Below are 17586 nucleotides of genomic sequence, written 5' to 3'. Positions count from 1 at the left end.
GGGCTTTCTGGGTGGTGGGGGGAGGGGAGGGGGGCACTGAATTAGGGCCTGGCATTTGCCTGGCCACTGCAGCCAGGAAGAGAACATGGAGTTCTTGGGAGGCAGAGGCAACTGGAGGGCTTCCTGGAGGAGGAAACATTTGGCTGGGGATTTTGTGGAGGGTCTTCCAGGTGAGAGCCCGCTGGGCCAGGCCCAGTTGGTTGGGTATGGCTGCTTGCCTGGTACACGATGAGAGCACCTGTAGTGAAGCCAGACAAGGTCACTGGTAGCACAGGAAGGGCCTTGGGTTCTGTACTATGGGCCTGGGCCTTATGGAGAGGCCAGAGATATTCAAGCGGTGCTTCTTTAATCCCCAGGGTTCTGAGGAAGCTCTCAATGGGACTGTTGGAGCTGGAAATGGGGAGAAGGAAGACAAGGAGCCACAGCTCTGGCCCCACTTCCTGCTTCAATCACAGAATTTTAACCATGGTACATCAGGGTTCTCAAAAAGATGAAAACTGACAAACATTCCACTACTAAGAACAGAAGCTAATGGGAGGCCTGAGGGTTTTAAGCAGGGAAGTGGTATGGTCTCTATTTGCCAATTAATGGAAAGCATTGGAAGGATCCCTCCAGCTGTGAAATGGCTGATGTATTAGAGGAGAAAGGCTGAGGCCAGGCAGCCTGGAAGGAAGCCACAGAGGGACAGAGGCCAGATGTGGGGCAACAGCTATAGGGAGCGAGGTGGGTTTGAAGTGGGGATTTAGGGGGCAGAGCAGAGTAGGGCAGCAAAATTGGAGGGGAGCAGAATTAGATAGGAACTTGAACATGAGATGGGGCCCAGGACAACTGCTCTTTGAGAGGCTTGTGGTCTGAAGGGGATGGGATGGGGGACAGGTGGTGAAAGGAAGCTCTGCACCTGGTATTCCAGAAAGGTCATGGGCACATGTGAGCCCCAATATTCTCTCCCCTCATCCCAGCTCAGTCTGGATGCTAATTACAGGGCAGCCACCAGCTGCCTGCCCCAGGGAGAGGCGTCACAAGAAAGATCTAGGGGAGTAGACAGACTACAGCAGGAGAGTCTGCAGTCAGACTTTAGGTATGACTTCCTGGGGATGGCTAGAGCCGGGATCAGTGGGAAATGGACTCCAGGGAGACCCCACGATTGAGAGATGGGAGTGGGAATTTTTTAGGGGGCCGATTGGAGAAAGGCCAAGATGCTGTATCTGTCTATCTATCTATGCCATATAATGATTGCCATTGTAGCGATAATTAGATCTCCATCACATAATTGTCCTTTTTCTAGTGGGTGGAATAATTAAGTTCTAGTCTCTTAGCAAGTTCGTGGATTATAATACAATATTGTTGGCTGGGGAAACAGAGGAGATTCAGGCTTGAGCTAAGGTGGACCAGAGTGTGCACACTCCTACCCCTCCCCTGTCCTTGGCTCTGCTGCTCTAGGTTGTGCTAACAGCTTCATTCAACTGCCCTGGGTGGAGAGAGAACAACAAGGCTGGCAGGTGGCCCAGGACAGGGAAGGGGGCCAGGCTTTGCACTCTTCTCTGCCCCATTTTGCAGATCTAGAACTCAGCTTCCATTCCCTTATTTCTCTTCACCCCAGCCCTGGGATCCAGGAAAGCCCAGGCTCAGCAGCAAGGCCTGGAGCCAGGATGCCTAGATTCTTTGGATCTCCACCTCTAGCTCCCTGTGTAACCCTGGAACAAGTTCCTACACCTCTCTGGGCCTCATGCAAACCAGAAAAATTATCCTCCCCACCTTATTTCAGAAGCTGAAGTGGGAAAGGGAAATGAGTCTCCCTCTGGGTTTGAAACACCTTGGTCCCTATTAGTGCCATGGGCAGTCTAAGAGTCCCGTTCCCCCCACACCACCTCCTCTGTCTTTGCAGCAGGATGGGCAAACAGGCTGGCCTCTTCCTGAGTAGGGTAGGGGTGACTCACATGCCCCAGGCTTCCCCTCCCCTCATCTCTCACCTGGATTAATCTATGACTCACAAAGGAAGTACCGGATGTTAGGGGGGTTACATGTGTATTTACTGGGGTGGGGACACTCAGACTAGCCCAAATCTGAGCAGCCCTCAGGACCTCATTGAATGGGAACTTGCTGCAAGGACCCCTGGGCTTTGGGGTCTTGCTCTTTTTCTCCCAAGGAAGGTGCTAGGCAGAAGAAAATAGTCTATAGCCAAAAGGATTCTGGTTTAATAATTTAAAAACATTTTTTTAAAGATTTATTTATCTTAGTGATAGAGAGCTACCACGAGGGATCCCTGGGTGGCGCAGCGGTTTGGCGCCTGCCTTTGGCCCAGGGCGCGATCCTGGAGACCCAGGATCGAATCCCACATCAGGCTCCCGGTGCATGGAGCCTGCTTCTCCCTCTGCCTGTGTCTCTGCCTCTCTCTCGCTCTCTGTGTGACTATAATAAATAAATAAATAAATAAATAAATAAATAAATAAATAAATAAAATTAAAAAAAAAAAAAAAGATTTCTTTAAAAAAAAAAGAGAGAGAGAGAGCTACCACGAGTGGGAGGGGGAAAGAGAATCTCAAGCAGACTCCACTGACTAAGTCCAGATCCCTCAGCCCTGAGATCATGACCTGAGCCCAAACCCAGTCAGATGCCCAACCGACTGTGCCACCCAGGTGCCCCAAAAGGCTTCTGGTTTAGAAGGGATGGTGATACCAGTCAGAAGAGAGGATTCTTTGAGAATTCTTTTACTGTAAACTACATAGGCTCAGAAGTTCTGACAGAACTGGGGAAACCAAATCCCAAGAAAAAAGGCTTTATTTAGGGCCATTTAAATAAATCCACAGTAAAAATTTGAGTTTCTGCCTTTTATCTGAGAGTGTTTTTCCTGACTTGCTCTTCAAAAAGAGATTTCCTAAATAAATAAATAAATAAATAAATAAATAAATAAATAAATAAATAAAATGAGATTTCCCCTTTTACAGCGACTCAGAGCTGAAGGCAAAAACCTGCACAGACTAGCACATAGACATGTGCACCACACTCCCAACACACAGAGCAGATAAATCACCCCATACGTCAGACAGACTCCCCCCAATCCACGTCCACCTGCAAAGTTAGATGCAGGAGCCCAGAGGCAGACATACCCATGGGGATGTAAGCTACATCCTTGTTCACACAGTTCCTTCTAGTCTCTCCTTTCCTTCCAGTGAAGTTCTAGTTCCTCAGGCCACCCGCCTTTACCCCCAAGGTTGTCTTAGACCACACTGGCCTCACCTTTCCGGAGAAGACCTGAGGAAAACAGGTCAGAGCTGCAATGTGAGGGGCTGAGATAAGCCTGGGCTTCCAGCTCTCTCCACATCCCATTCCCTAAGCTATGCTGGAGGTGAGAAAGGATGGGGCGGCTTCTTGGGTCTGAGTTCCAGGCCCTCTTCCCTAACCACATCATGCACCCTGACAAAGCCGTTTGCATCCCCATTTTAAAAGTGGGGAGCCTGGGCCCTATGAGGGGAGGTGACCTGCCCAGGAACACAGAGAGAGGTAGCAGGGCCAGGGTTCACTCCCAAGGGGGGCCTGTTCCTTGCACCTCTTGGAGCCACTGCTGCAGAATCTGACCTGGGGCAGATTATTCCACACTGGAATAATCTAGAACTGTGTTTGTGAAAAGGCCAGAAGCCACAGGACTGAAGCTGACCCGAGGATGAAATAGGAGGGTCTGAAACAGCCCAGCACCATCCCTTCTTAGAGCCTAGGGAGGGGCTGTGGAGAAAAATGAATGAGGAGGAGCCAGGGACAACCACAGACTGCAGGTCCATGAAGGCTGGAACTGCATTTCTCTCCCCAACAGTAAAGCCCTGCACACATATGTGTGGCCCTCATGAATCAAGGACACGGAGATGCAGACCCCAGCTCACACAGCGCATTAATGTATTCTCTATGCCTATTTCTAGTCCTATGACAGTGACAGCTAGGGACCGGCACAGGTTCACAAAGACTAACAAAATTGGGACAAAGTGGAGATCAGGGTTCCCATATGTGGCTTATCACCTTAAGGACGAAGCCTGAGAGCCAGGTCTCTGAGTGTCCCCACCGATGGGCCCCTGCCTGATGCTGCACCTGCACCCTCATCCAGAGGATGAGGATAACTAAGAGCATACTTCACAGGGCTGGTGTTACTGTACAAATTCCCACACAGGAAATAGGTAAAATACCTACCAGCGCACAGCATTTGCTAGGCACTCGGTGGATGTCAGCTGTACCTGAACTCTGGGGCCATGGCTCTCACCTTCACCACCCCGCACACTCAAGGCAGGGGGTACAAATTATGACTCCCTTTCCTTGAAGTCTTCTGGTGGCCCTCCTTGCCCTCCATCTGCCTGGCTGGCTGCCCTTTCTGCACACACCTGTGTCCTACTGGAGCACGGCACTGTCCTCGGTGCCACGAAAACTATGTTCAAACATGTCACCTGCCCCCAAAGAGCTTACATGTAGAGACAAAGTTAAAACTATGTGAAAAATGCAGAAAAGCCAAGATCATGGGGAAATTAAGTGATTTAATTTAAATTTTTAAAAAAAGATTTTATTTATTCTCATAGAGACAAGGGGGTTGCGGGGGGGGGGGGGGGGCAGAGACACAGGCAGAGGGAGAAGCAGGCTCCACACAGGGAGCCTGACATGGGACTCGATCCCGGGTCTCCAGGATCACGCCCTGGACTGAAGGTGGTGTTAAACTGCTGAGCCACCCAGGCTGCCCCCAAGTGATTTAATTTTAAATCCAAGTTTCAGACAACAGAAAGGTTCACACCACTATAGGCGACTATGAAGTAAACTGAACAATCACTGCTCTCCTCAGGCTGGGGGCAAGGGAAGGGTTGGAGGCGGCAGCACTATTTGAGCTGAGTCTGGAGAAACGTCCAGGATTAGGGGAGACGGAAAAGGGAGAGGCTGCCGGAAGTGGGGTGTGGACCAGGCTGAAAAGAGGCAGCACCCCCTCCACCCTGCCCTGGCACTGAGAGCTCCTGAAGACCGGGACTTGGGTCTTGCTCCCCTCTCCACCTCCACTGCAGGAACACAGTGGAGGCAGTTTGAGACATGAATGGGCAGAGAGATGGAGCCTGAGGGGGTAGGGGGACGCGGGCAAGATGCTGAGCAGCCAGGGGAGCGCTCAGGGCTTTCTGTACCCCTTTCTGTACCCCTTCACTCACCTAGCCTCTTCTGCCCTGTGCTTTTCCATGTCCCACCCTCGAAAATAATAGCACCTTGCTCAATGCTGGTATTCTGTGACCCTCAGCAGATCTCGCCTTCTCTGGGCCCTATTTAAAGGCCTGACACTACCCCGAAGGACATACTAAGGTCTAGGCGCATACCCTGGTGATGGGAAGGAGACAGAGCCTCAACCCTGGGTACATGTCCTCCTCTCTAAGCTTCTGGAAGCATCCTAGGAAGAAAAAAAGCCCAGGCCAGAGCTGAGAGGTGGATGGATCTCTTGGGGTCATTTAGTTCCCTTTCTGAGCTGGCTCACTCTCCTTTCCTGGGAGTTCAGACAAGCCCAGTGGACTCTGTCGAATACCAGGCCCCTGCCCCGATGGTAAAGCACTGGACAGAAAATTAGGGCAGGGCTCTTTTGGGGGGACATCTCAGTGTGTTCAGGCCAGCAGATACTTCGTGAAGGACCTGTATGTAGCAAGGGTAGAGGTAATGCCACTGACATCTTACTCCAGATGTCTGGAAGTCCTGCTGTCACCTATAGCTTGCTCCTAGGGCTGGAGATCACACGGTCCACCTCTCACTTCGGGCCTCCACAGCCTGTACCAGGCCTTCACCCAAGATGGCAAAGTCCTCCAGGATCGCTTCTACATTGGGCACCATCACCAGCTCCCCACCTCGAGACATCACCATGCGCCCCTTTGTGTTGGAGGCCTAGGGGAACCAAAGAAATGTGGACTGAGGAGTCACAAAGACACACCCAGAGACAATAAATGGGAGTGTGGGTGGGGGGTGGGGGTGGAGAGGAACAGCAATAATGGAGAGAGACACACAACACACGTGCTTCGCATGTGACCTGTGGTCGCTTGGGGAGCATGCCACGTACAGACATACATGCCCACATGGAACCACATGTACACCCTCGGGAACACATGGGTTATCACCAGCCAGCACACCTTGAAGGGCTGGGGCTGGAAGCTGGTGGGCTTCCAGAGAACACCGATCACCTCTCCACCATGCTGGTCATAGAAGAAAAGGGCCAGGTCCCCAAAGGCCTCCTAGGAAAGGGCAGGACATAGGTAAAACTACAGGTGGACACCTGAGAGCCCCCTCCACGGCCCCAGGTTCACCTGGATGTCCCCTCCCCCGGTTTAGTCAGCCCTTTAGGACCTACCCTGAGCTGTGCCAGATAGAGCTGAGGAGGATCATAGCCTAGCACAGGCATCAGGGAACAGGGCCCTGGCTCACTGAGCAGGCCACGGCAGAAGGAGGCAGCTGGTGAGTCCACGGCTTGGCGGTGCCGGGGGATGTGGCGGGGAGACAGGCGGATCAGCACATCATACATATCCATGGGTGGCCGGAACACTGTCTGAGGAAGGGTAGGAAGGGGTCAGCAGCACCCACTGGGAGATGGACCACAAAGTCTCTACAAGCCCACTTTGGTTTTCTCCTTTCTTTTTTTCTGACCGCCCCCCAATTAAGAATCCAAATCTTCATCTGAAGATGGGAACAGAACCACAGCTGGGGTCAGCTTCAATCCATCAGGAGGAGCATAGGCTGGAAACATTAGGCCTGGATAGAGCCAGGCCCTGGTTTTCCTATAGGCTCCACCACTGTCAGGCACCATGGGCAGCTTCAATGCCTTTTCTGGATTCAGTCGCAGCAAACAAGGAGACTGAGCATCCCATGAGAGGCCCTACAGCTCCAGACTTCCAACGTTCAAAGGCAAGAATCCCCAGTTACCCATGGTCAGGGCCTTACCCGGATATCGCCAGGCCCCTGGGGATCCATTAGCTGCTTCTCTAGGACAGGTAAGGCCTCAGCTGCCAGGACCACAAGCTGCTGTAGGATCTGGGTGGGGGAGGGGAGCACACGTACATCAAATAGATCAGACCTAACAACAGGTCTCTCTTAGTTCAGGCTGGGCCTACTTTTTCCATGGGGGAAGAAAAACACAAATTTGGAGGTAGGAATAGGATTGAACCTGGGGTGAGGGTCCATCCTGTGTCCATACAGAGTTTTTACGATCCTGGGGGGTAACGATGACCATGACTGGGAGTTGTGTCCGAGCTGCCAGGAAGCCACTACGGATTTCCGCCTGCTCCTCCACTGTGAACAAGAGGGGGTCCTGGGTCAGCCTGCTCCTTTCCCCTGACATGCTCTGCTGCCCCAGGTCTTCTGGTGGCCCATCACAGGGATTTTCCAATGGCCCTCCCGCAAGAGACAAAGGCAATGAAAAGGACACCATGTTTGTCTCCATTGGGTGGGGCATTAAACTCTCAAGCTCAGCCCAGAGGCAGAATTTTCCACTGCCTGGCACCCCAGTCTAGTTTCCGGGCTTGCACAAGCTGAGGCCTGCCCTTGACCCCCTCCAACCCTATGCTCCCACACACCTGGGGAATTAGGAAGCTGACACCTTCCTCTCTGCCGGGACCAGGAGCTCCTCATGTTACAACTAGAAACCATCACCCCCACTCCCCAAGAGGTCGAGGCATCTTTCTCTAATCCGGGCCCTTCCCAGCTCCCCACAAGCCTTCTCACCTAGTGCTCAGGGTACCCTTCTACTCTCCTCCCCCCTTCACCACTCTCACTAGGTAGCCTGCTTACCACCTCCAGCCTGTTCTGTTTCTGATCATCGTACAAGCAAACCGTAGCTCTACAGTCTCAGAACTCCCTAAGGCCTCGAACTGGGTCTCTTCCTCCTAATAACTCCCCACTCCAAAGCCATCAGGGTCAGGCACACACACATAAACACTTCTCAGACTGACAAGGAAAACCCTGTGCACCCTACTCTGCCATCCACAAAGGGTCGTTCCTGCAGTAGTCTGACCCCAGTCCTATCACTTACCAGTGAGCTCGTTGTTAAGGTTGACAATAAGAGGGTTGTTCCTCCAATCAAAGGTTGATATCAAAAAAAGGAACCGAAGGAAGCCCACCTGGGGGGAGCTAAGAAGGAAGAGTGAGCAGAGAGTCTGGGTCCAACCACCCATCCTAAGGCTTTCCTCATGGTCTAGACAGCCTAAACCCCGTGGCATGGATTAGGGAGACAAGAGGTGTCTTAGAACCTCTTTTGTCACTTGTTTCAGCTACCCTCCTCCATTTGGATTGAAGGTACAGCCTAAAGGATGAAAGGTGGCCCTAAGGGGAGCTTTCTGGCTAGGGAAAAGATGGAGGGAATCACCTGGGAGGGGTGAAGGGCTCAGGGTGCAGGAAAAGAGCAGCAACCACAAGGTCCAGGCTCTCATCACTGAGCCCCTCACCCAGAAGCTGGGCGCGCACCCATCGCTTGGCCAGCCGTGCCACACCTGAGAAGGCTGGGTGCTGCTGCTGGAGCCTGTAGAAGGGAAAGAGAGTAGTGACAATGAGACTCGGGCCATCAAGGCCCAAGAACCATATTTCAGCTTCACCACCACTATCTACTCAACCTTTACCTGAAATTACCCTCTGTGCTGATCCATGCTATGCAGAATCTCACATACCCCTAACTAATGCCAACAGGTTAGCCAGTGAAGTGGCAGGGCGAGGGTTCTAGAATTTGCCAGACTCCATAATTCATATCCCTATTATACTATCTGGCCTCCCAGAAAGGCAGGTAGCCAGGAAAGCAAAATGGGAGCAGGGAAGGATCCACAGGCAAAAGAATCTGTGCAGGTGCCCATACCCATGCAAGGCACTGGTGAGCAAGGGCAAATGCCTCGTGTCCCTCTCAAGGTGGATGGAGGCAGGTGTATCCCTCAATGAGATCATCCCCTCGGGGCTTCGCATTTCCCTCAGGATCTGGGGCTCCCGCTGATAGGCCACACGAATCCGGAACACGAACCCATCCTGTTGAAAGAAGTATGGGGTGGGAGATGCATGTCAGCCTGCAGCACCCTAACACCCTGTCTCTTCCCTCTCCGGAGAATCCCTACCCTGCACCAGCCTAACCTTGAGGACATCAGTGTGTGTGGCCGTGGCACGACACCGCAGCCCATGCTGTTGCATGAGCAGCTCTGCCAGGCGCAGCTGGAAAGCAGCTCGGACCCGCCGTATGGCCTCAGCATCCTGTGGCCACTGACCACTGCCCTCCAGGTGACATACCACTAGGAAGAAAAGTAGGAGGTCTTGAGACTGTGACATGGAATGGGAAGGGTTCCTCTCATCCTTCCTAAGAGGCTCCTCACCGGTCATGGGCTCCACATAGGCTGGACAGGGCTTGTCAGGCCGGGGTAACAGCGAGGCCCTCTCTCGCAGGTGCTCATAGAAGGAGTAGGCTGGCCGGACTGGGGTTGGTGGGAACACCTACGGAAGCAGCAGGGCTAAGGAAGGGGCCTGGGACTGGGAGAGAGTGAACATATGAACTGGAAGGGGGAATACTGGTAGGTGGGGCAGAGGCAAGAGGTCATGAGGCAGAAAGGGCTCCCTGCCCTTCACACCTCACCTCAGTGTAGCGCAGCACTGGGTGAGCTCCCTGCACAGCAGACACAGTCAGCGGGAGACCTTCCAGCCCCCACAGGAGGCGGCTGAGGTCATCGTAGCAACGTACTGCTGCTGCCAGAGCCTCCTCACCTGTGCTGGAGGTCTGAGAAGGAGAACATGGTCAGGGAGCCAGGATGTTATAGAACATCCCCCACACAAAACTACCACCACCACCTGGGACTGTGCCACAGGCCAGGCTGCACAGAGCCAGCACCCCCTCTGTTGGACACTATGGGAAGTGCAGTCGGGCTGAGGTTGCAACTCTCCACCCACATGCTAAGCTGCAACCCCTGGCTTGATCCCATCCCTGACACATGACCCTTACCTCTTTTGGGCTTTGGATCAATGCGTCCAGAAGGCCCCCCACATAGTGGACACAGGTATCTGGGATGTTGGCATGGCTGGGAAAAGGGATGCAGCACAGACTCAGTGCGGGCTGAGCAGCTGCTGAGACATTAGCTGCTCAGCACAAAGCCTGGGCCAGACCCTCCTAAAAGGTTCCCCAGTCCGTTGCTGCTTCCCAGCATCCAGATGCTAACACTCACAGTGCCAAGAGGTGAGTGACCACCTGGTGGGGAATAAGGCGCTTCTGGGCCATAGAGGCTGCCTCCCAGACTACAGCTTCCCGAATGGATCCGTCCTGGAAACGCCGAAGCTCTGAGCGAGGTCCCCAGAACTGGCGGAAGTCAGCAGCCTGAACAAAGGCAATGGGTGGTAGGAGAAATCAGATTTTCTATCAGAAATCTCTGACAGGCTGCAATCCAAGTGGCATGGGAATAATCCATACCATTTCTGCCAGCACACAACAGACTCCCCGAAACAGGGCCAAGTCATCCCCCAAGACCCCAGGGCTTCTCACCTCAGGCTGGTTGGCCTCTGGACCCAGCTCAAGGACACTGGTCAGCCCCTCAGGCCGGAGCAGCAATCCCAGGGTCAAGGTCCCAGAGTCTCTGTGCTTTGGTGGATCTTCGCTGATGTCCCACTATAGGGTGCAAAAAGGCTGAGCTCAACCCAAGGATGCCCCAGCTTGGTCTACAAACCACTTTCCAACTAGGTAGAAAGATCTAGCTACAGGAATGGGGTCTTTTATATCCCCTGGGACCCCAGATCTAGTCCCCCTTAAACCACAAATTCCCAGGGCACCTGGGTGTCTCAGTGGTTGAGTGTCTGCCTTAGGCTCAGGTTGTGATCTGGGGTCCTGAGATCTAGTCCTACATCAGGGAGCCTACTTCTCCCGCTATGTCTCTGTCTCTCTCTTTGTGTCTCTCATGAATAAAAAATAAAATCTTTAAAATAAATAAACAAACCCACAAACTCCCCACCCCAAAGCACCTTACCTCTGAGACTGGGGGCCGAGAATGAGCCAGCAGGTGCAGGCGGGACCCCAGACCCTGCTCCAGGAGGGGGGTCAGTGCGCCCAAAGCAGCTGAAACATAGTCCCCACCAAGATCCTGCAGCTCTGGCCACAGCTTTAGCCGGTGACATGCTGCCTGCAGACGACTCAGTGGATGGAGACTAGAGGGGCACAAAGAGACAAAGAGACAGAATGAAGTATTGCTGACCCCAAATACCACCCCTCCCAAAACCAGGAAGATCTGAACACCTCCCTGAGTACCTCTGCCCCATCAGTGTAGCCTTAGGGAAAAAGGACCCACTGACATAGCCTGCCTGCCCTAAACTTACTGCAAAACATGGTCAAAAGCCCGGATCATGGGTTTTGGAGTCATCAGCAGAAGCTGGAATCCGTCATCGGTTCTACTGTCCAGCAATGCCATAGACAGCCGTGCCTCATGCTGTACCTGCGGCCATGGGGTAAACAGGGAACTCACATGTGAGACTATCACAACTATACTCTCCCTTCATGGACCTGATGGCTCAGACTAAGAGACATGCCTAACCTAAGTTCTCTGGAGAGGAATTTCTGGGGCTCTGGTACTGGCAGAAGGGATGGAATCTGGATTGGGACATCAGGGGTATCCCAGAATGGGGGACAATCGGTACCTGGTGGTAAGTAGAGGCAGTAACATCAGCACAGAGATTGAGATAGCCTGAGGAATCCAGGAAGACAACAGGGAAGGCCTGGTGGAAGTCAGCCAGGGCCGGCTGGGAGGCAGAGAGAGAAGCCAGTCAGGACTGGGGACTTACCTTCAAGCCTCCTTGCCCAGACCCAGCCCTGCCCCACTCACCAGGGAGGGATCTGAGCTGAGACATAAGCTGATCCCGTTGACTGTTAAATCTGTGGTGGCTGAAGTGAGCCAGAGGTATGTCAGAAGGTGTCCTCCTTCCAGGGGATCCAGCCCTAATGACACTCTCCCTCCGGTCAAGTGGCTGCAACTGCCTGCCTCTAGAATTCAATCTGCTCATCTGTCTCATGGCAAGAAACTGAATGATCCCTGATACGATGAGAGGATTCACAGGAAGAGTGAAACCCTTGACCTTTCCAAGTCTCACCACCTTACCCAGAAACTGCAAGGCACTCCTCAGGACCTGGTAGCCACTCATGGTGGTGTGGATCTTGCGTGTGGACACAAGGAAGGCAACCAGCATGGAGACAAGGAACCCACTGAACCCTCCTAGGCCCTGAAAAAGAGATGCAGAGAGAGGCCTGAGCTCAGGGCCAGCCTGCCACTCAGTAAGGCAGGGAAGCTGGGCCACTCGCAACTCACCTTGTCCAGTTCCCGCTGCCGCAACCAGACCTTCAGAAGTGCCACACCATCCTTCAGCCCCAAGGCTGAGCCCAGCACTGTGGACAGCAGCTGCACATGGGACTCAAGGGTCATGTCCTGCAGGACCCATGTATTATAGTGGGGGGTGGGAGGCTCTGGGCTACCTGAGGGAGAGGAGAAGCCATGAGAGGAGAAATCCCCACAACATCCTTCCCTTCAGCTCCACCTGGATACCAGGGCCTGCTTACCATCCCCTGGGGGACTCTGCCCTCGGAACCAGGCAGAGCGCACATTGTTCTTAGATGGCAACAGGCGGCACGGGCGGAAGAAGTCAGGTGGAGGGCATGGATGCAGACGTACAGTGACCAGGCGCTCATCCTTCCCTGAGGGAGACAGACAGTGATCAGATCTGCCATGTGGGCCCCTGTGGCAACCTCTTCCTACCTGAGGGCCCATGCCCTCCCACCTTAGATTCTGAGGTCCTTATACCTTCCCCCCAAAACTTGAGGCCCAAACTTCTCACTTTGGATTTGAGGCCTCCATATCTCCCCCACTAAATCTGTCATCCCATACTGTGCCTTCAGCCCAGTGTGTGCCTCTCACCACGTGGCCGAAGCAGCAGCGAGGGTTTCAAGTGACAGCCATTGGTGTAGGAGAAGTGAACACTGCCAAAGAGAGGGTCTTGGCCCAGGTGGTGAGCCAAGTGGGCCAGGTAGAGAGCACGCTTGCGGAAGTAACGCTGGTTCAACCCATCTTTGTCCTGTAGGATCTCCTGGAGAGGGTCAGGAGAAGGGGGAGATGACCAGGCCCATCAGTACTATTATTAGATGGCTTGTGGGGCCAGGAGGAAGCAAAGGTGAATCACAGTTTAGAAACCTCAGGGATTTTTGCTGGCTGGAGTGTTTGAACCAGGACTAACAATATACTTAGTTCTCAGATGAGAAGGCAAAGTTCCAAAGGGTAGCAACTGACCCAAGGGCACATTTAAGCTGCCCTCAAGAAGACAGCAGGGGTCTGCTCTGTTTTGATATCCAGTTCAGATTTCAATCCCCTGGCCAGTGGCAGATGGGAAAGAAAGAGGGACCCAGGAATTAGTAGGTGGTAAAGGAGCAGGCCTCTCCATCCCCCAAATACTGGACCTTACCCTGGGCATGGTCACTGCCATGTCCACATTGATGTCCGGCCGGACGCAGGTGCCCAGAAGGTAGCTGCCCACAACAGTGACCTGAGACGGAGGCAGGAAGCAAAAACAGCCCTTCACAGTATAGGGCACTTGGTGGAGGGGCACTCGAACCCCAGCTGGGAGCCAAGTCTGGTCAGTCAGCTGTGGGGAAAGACAGTGATACGTATTAATTTCATTGCTTTCTGGACACGTCCCCTTCATGTCTAGTAGACATATCACATTAAATGCATCAACACATTTGAAAACAAACTCCTCGTCCTTCTGTAAACATGTCCTCCCCCTTAAGGAAACTTCATACTAGTTGTTCAAGCACAAAACATGTAAATCACTTGACTCATCTCTGTTGAGAATACCCATTTCACTGTCAAGAGCATCCAGGCACTGACCGCTTCTGTACTTCTCTATCCTAGGATGAGATGCCACCACTTTCCAGGGGATTACCACATAATAGGTTTCTAACTAGTCTCCCGGATTTTACCTGTATTCTCCTCCATTCTACTTTCAACACAACAGTCTAAGTGAACTTTTTAAAAATGAGGTGAGATCACATCACTGCGCCACCAAAAAATGTACACAGTCAGCGGTTTCTCATTTCACCCAGAGCAAAGGCAAAGTCCCTGTTTCAGTGTACAAGGCCCTATGTGAAATGTTTCCTTCCTCCATTGCCTTTCTGAACTCGTCTCTTATTTTCCCTTCCTTCAGTCCAAGCAACATACCAGGCTTACTCCTGCCTTTGAGCTTTTGTGGTGTTTATTTCCCCTTCCTGCCATGCTCTTCCTCCTTTAGATATCTATATGGCTGACTCATTTCCTTCAGATCTTCACACTACTGTCACTTCAATAAGGCCTATCTCAACCACCTTATTTAAATTTGCAAACCAGGGATCCCTGGGTGGCGCAGCGGTTTGGCGCCTGCCTTTGGCCCAGGGCGCGATCCTGGAGACCCGGGATCGAATCCCACGTCGGGCTCCCGGTGCGTGGAGCCTGCTTCTCCCTCTGCCTGTGTCTCTGCCTCTCTCTCTCTCTCTGTATGACTATCATAAATAAATAATAAAAAAAATAAATAAATAAAAATATATTAAATTTGCAAACCAGGGATGCCTGAGTGGCTCAGCAGTTAAGCGTCTGCCTTTGGCTCGGGGCATGGGAGTCCTGGGATCAAGCCCCACATAGGGCTCCCTGCATGGAGCCTGCTTCTCCTTCTGCCTATGTCTCTCCCTCTCTCTCTCTCTCTCTCTCATGAATAAATAAATAAAATATTTAAAATAAATAAATAAATAAATTTGCAAACCACTCCCTTCTTCCGATATCCCCACAATCCCCTCACCTGGCCCTACTTTCTCCTTTTCCTGTACTGCTTACTGTTTTCTAACATTGCTACACAGTTTACCTGTCATGTTTATCATCTACTATCCATAAGCCCAACACTAGAAAATAACTTGTATTCACTGATGTGTCCTAAGAATGTAACTGCTGCAAAGAACATAAGCTTTTGCTGAACAAATGCACAAGTGGTTGACTGTACTTCCAGTGGCAATGAAAATGAGCTCCCTAGCACCCCTCTGGCAAAGAGAAAAGATGTGTTTCAGATGCCCACATGGAGGACCTCTCCTGGGCTTTCCAGTTCTTCTCACTGCCTGCTTTACCTCTCTCTTAGGAGTTGAGGGCACCCTGAGGACCCTCTGGTTGACCTCCCGTAGGAAAGCATCGATCCGATCCTTCTTCTTCTCTGGCAGCCTCACTTCCTTTAGTAGCTCCTCTACCTGTAAGAAGAGACAGCAGAGAGTCCTTCAGCCTCAGGGTTCCAGGCCCACCCCTCTAATCAAAGCCCCAGCCACCCAATAGTACCTGTAAACGAAGCAAGCTGGAGTGGAATAGACTCTCAGTCTCTCGAAGACGATTCAGCTCCTCATTGGTAGGCTCCTTATACAGTTCTGCCTGGCTAAGCTTCACTGGCTGCAGGAGGCCCTCCACTGGAGACCCAGACAGGGTATGCTTCTTTGAGGACTCCTTCTTTCCCTCCTTGCCTGTGCCTTCCAGAGCTAGTTCCATTACCTGTGGCCAGTGAGGAGAGAAGCCACTGTTAGGTCACAGACATCAAACATCCACTGCCAGAAGTGCCACCATAATGGGATGTGGGCAAAAACTTCACAACCTCCTGTTCATTCTTTTGAATGGGAGCCAGACTGTAAAACTTAGGATTATCATTACTTAGAAGAACGTTACTAAGCTCCAGGCTGAAATTCCTTGAATTGATGGCTCCCTGTCTATGTGACAGCACAAGCATGGAGCCCTGCCTGGAGTTGACAGGGTTAGTAGTTGACTGAGTCCTGACCTAAACAATGCCTGAGCTTCTTGTATTTCCAGGTACCATGCATCAGGGAGTTTCCTCTTCTGCTGGGTTAGTCCTGGGAATCTGCAAATGCCATCCCCACTCTTGCTCTATCCAAATCCTGCCAGGCTCTACCCCTGCCAGCAAGCCCTGACTATAGACTACATCAGTATAATGTTAAGTGGCCAAATGTTGGAAAGAGCTGGAATCTACTGCCTCCAGTCCTCAGTAATCCTGGCAGAAAATGCACACTTGAAAGAAGTCCCCTGAGCTGGATTCCACAGTTAGTATGCATTTTTTTTTTTTTTTTTTTAAGATTTTATTTACTGGTTGCCTGGGTGGCTCAGTGGTTGAGCCTCTGCCTTCCGCCCAGTGGTGATCCTGGAGTCCCAGGATCGAGTCCCACATCGGCCTCCCTGTATGGAGCCTGCTTCTCCCTCTGCCTATGTCTCTGCCTCTCTCATAAATAAATAAATAAGATATTCATGAATAAATAAATTAAGTATTCATGAGAGACAGAGAGAAAGAAAGAGAGAGAGAGAGGCAAAGACAAAGGCAGAGGGAAAAGCAGGCTCCCCGCAGGGAGCCCGATGCGGGACTCAATCCCAGGATCCCAGGATCACGACCTAGGCCGAAGGCAGAAACGCAATCACTGAGCCACTCAGGTGCCCAGGATGCCTATTCTGTAAGCAGGCTTCACACCCTGGTCTGCGGGGTCTCAAACCTTCTCCCCTACAGCCCTGGGCCCCGCCCCCACTCCACGTTCCTACACGGGGAGAATCTCACTGAAGGATCCCAGAAGCACCACCATGTGCCCTCTGTTAGAGCAGCGAGCACAGAACTGGGCTCAAGAGATTAGAAGGTCTCGCAGAATGACGAGGAGAAGGACCTGGTTAGGAAAATGATCCACGCCGCGGGGGTCTCTTCAACTTCCAGGAGAGAGCTCTCGAAGGAAAAAGCTCAAGAAGCTTTACCGCTTCTATCCGAATAACGCAACTCCCCCGACTGTCTCGGTGCCCCAGACTGGAAATGTGGGGGAATAAGACTCCTCCAGGACGGACTGCCTCGGCGCCCCTGGCCGGCGGGCTGCCAGGCTCTGCCAGCTCGGGCAGGTAGAAAGCACTCCTTCCTGCCGGAGGGCTCACCCACCTCTGGCTCCCCAGCAACTCCGCGATCCTGCGCTCCCGCAGGCGCTGGCCCCATAACTCCGGGTCCAGGTCTTGCGCCAGTACTTCGGGTAGGAAGCCCACGGGCTCGGCACAACTTCTTCCCACGTCGGCAGAAGTGCCGAAGCCCTCCGCACGATTACCGAAGCCTGGCAGCGGAATCGCAGAGGACTTGCGAGAAAGTTGCCGCAGCCCCGCGGTAAACTCCCCGCGCCGCGTGGGGACAAGCCTCGTGCCGCAGGACTCCGCCCCGCTCCGGAACCATTGGGTGAGGGCTCGAAGGGCCGCTCGCCATTGGTACCTGTCACTCTCCAGGCCCGCCCACCGAGGGGGAGGAGCCAAGCCGGCTTCTCCCATTTACGGTCTCTTTGCGACGCCAGACCGGAAGCCTGCCTGTAGCTTAGCGGTCGCTTTCTTTCCCTCACTTCCGCAGCTTGCGTCGAAAGAGGAAGGGCGGGGCTAGCTTGGGCGCTCGGGGCTGTTGGTTCACGCCGCCGATTCCTGTCCGTCTCTTCCACCACGTCTTACCGAATCTCCAGCTTCGTCAGTTCTGCCTTCAAAATATATTTTAAATTCACTCATTCTCTTCTGTCTTTAGTACCAAATTTAGTTCAAG

At 52.7% G+C, this 17586-nt stretch overlaps 1 protein-coding gene across 1 annotated transcript; it reads right to left on the bottom strand.

Annotated features, from left to right (window-relative positions):
* Positions 1–4518: 4518 nt before the first annotated feature.
* On the bottom strand, positions 4519–17303 carry NOL6 (nucleolar protein 6). Its single transcript, XM_026008968.2, has 26 exons — positions 16954–17303; positions 15321–15527; positions 15119–15235; positions 13435–13614; positions 12894–13062; positions 12539–12673; positions 12291–12454; positions 12084–12204; positions 11811–11869; positions 11626–11727; positions 11308–11423; positions 10962–11139; positions 10484–10606; positions 10170–10318; positions 9950–10025; positions 9587–9727; positions 9330–9447; positions 9094–9248; positions 8828–8991; positions 8348–8500; positions 8015–8112; positions 7151–7275; positions 6928–7017; positions 6341–6535; positions 6123–6224; positions 4519–5880 (listed from the first exon to the last, which is right to left on the bottom strand). The coding sequence occupies exons 1-26, from the start codon at positions 17005–17007 to the stop codon at positions 5731–5733; spliced, it is 3441 nt and encodes a 1146-aa protein (XP_025864753.1). The 5' UTR covers positions 17008–17303; the 3' UTR covers positions 4519–5730.
* Positions 17304–17586: the final 283 nt, after the last annotated feature.

The sequence above is a fragment of the Vulpes vulpes genome, chromosome 12, assembly GCF_048418805.1.
Source record: "Vulpes vulpes isolate BD-2025 chromosome 12, VulVul3, whole genome shotgun sequence".
In the NCBI taxonomy this organism is placed as follows: Eukaryota; Metazoa; Chordata; class Mammalia; order Carnivora; family Canidae; genus Vulpes; species Vulpes vulpes.
This window is presented reverse-complemented; position numbering and strand designations above follow the sequence as displayed.

Bases quoted from the DNA above. Each gene is read 5' to 3' on its own strand.
- NOL6 (XM_026008968.2), bottom strand. From the start codon at position 17,007: ATGGGGCCAGCGCCTGCGGGAGCGCAGGATCGCGGAGTTGCTGGGGAG. The intron at 9,249-9,329 runs GTGAGGAGCCTC...TTTTCTTCCTAG, and splicing joins CTATGTGGAGCCCATGACCG to TGGTATGTCACCTGGAGGGC. The intron at 6,225-6,340 runs GTAGGTCCTAAA...GCCCTTTCCTAG, and splicing joins TCTATCTGGCACAGCTCAGG to GAGGCCTTTGGGGACCTGGC.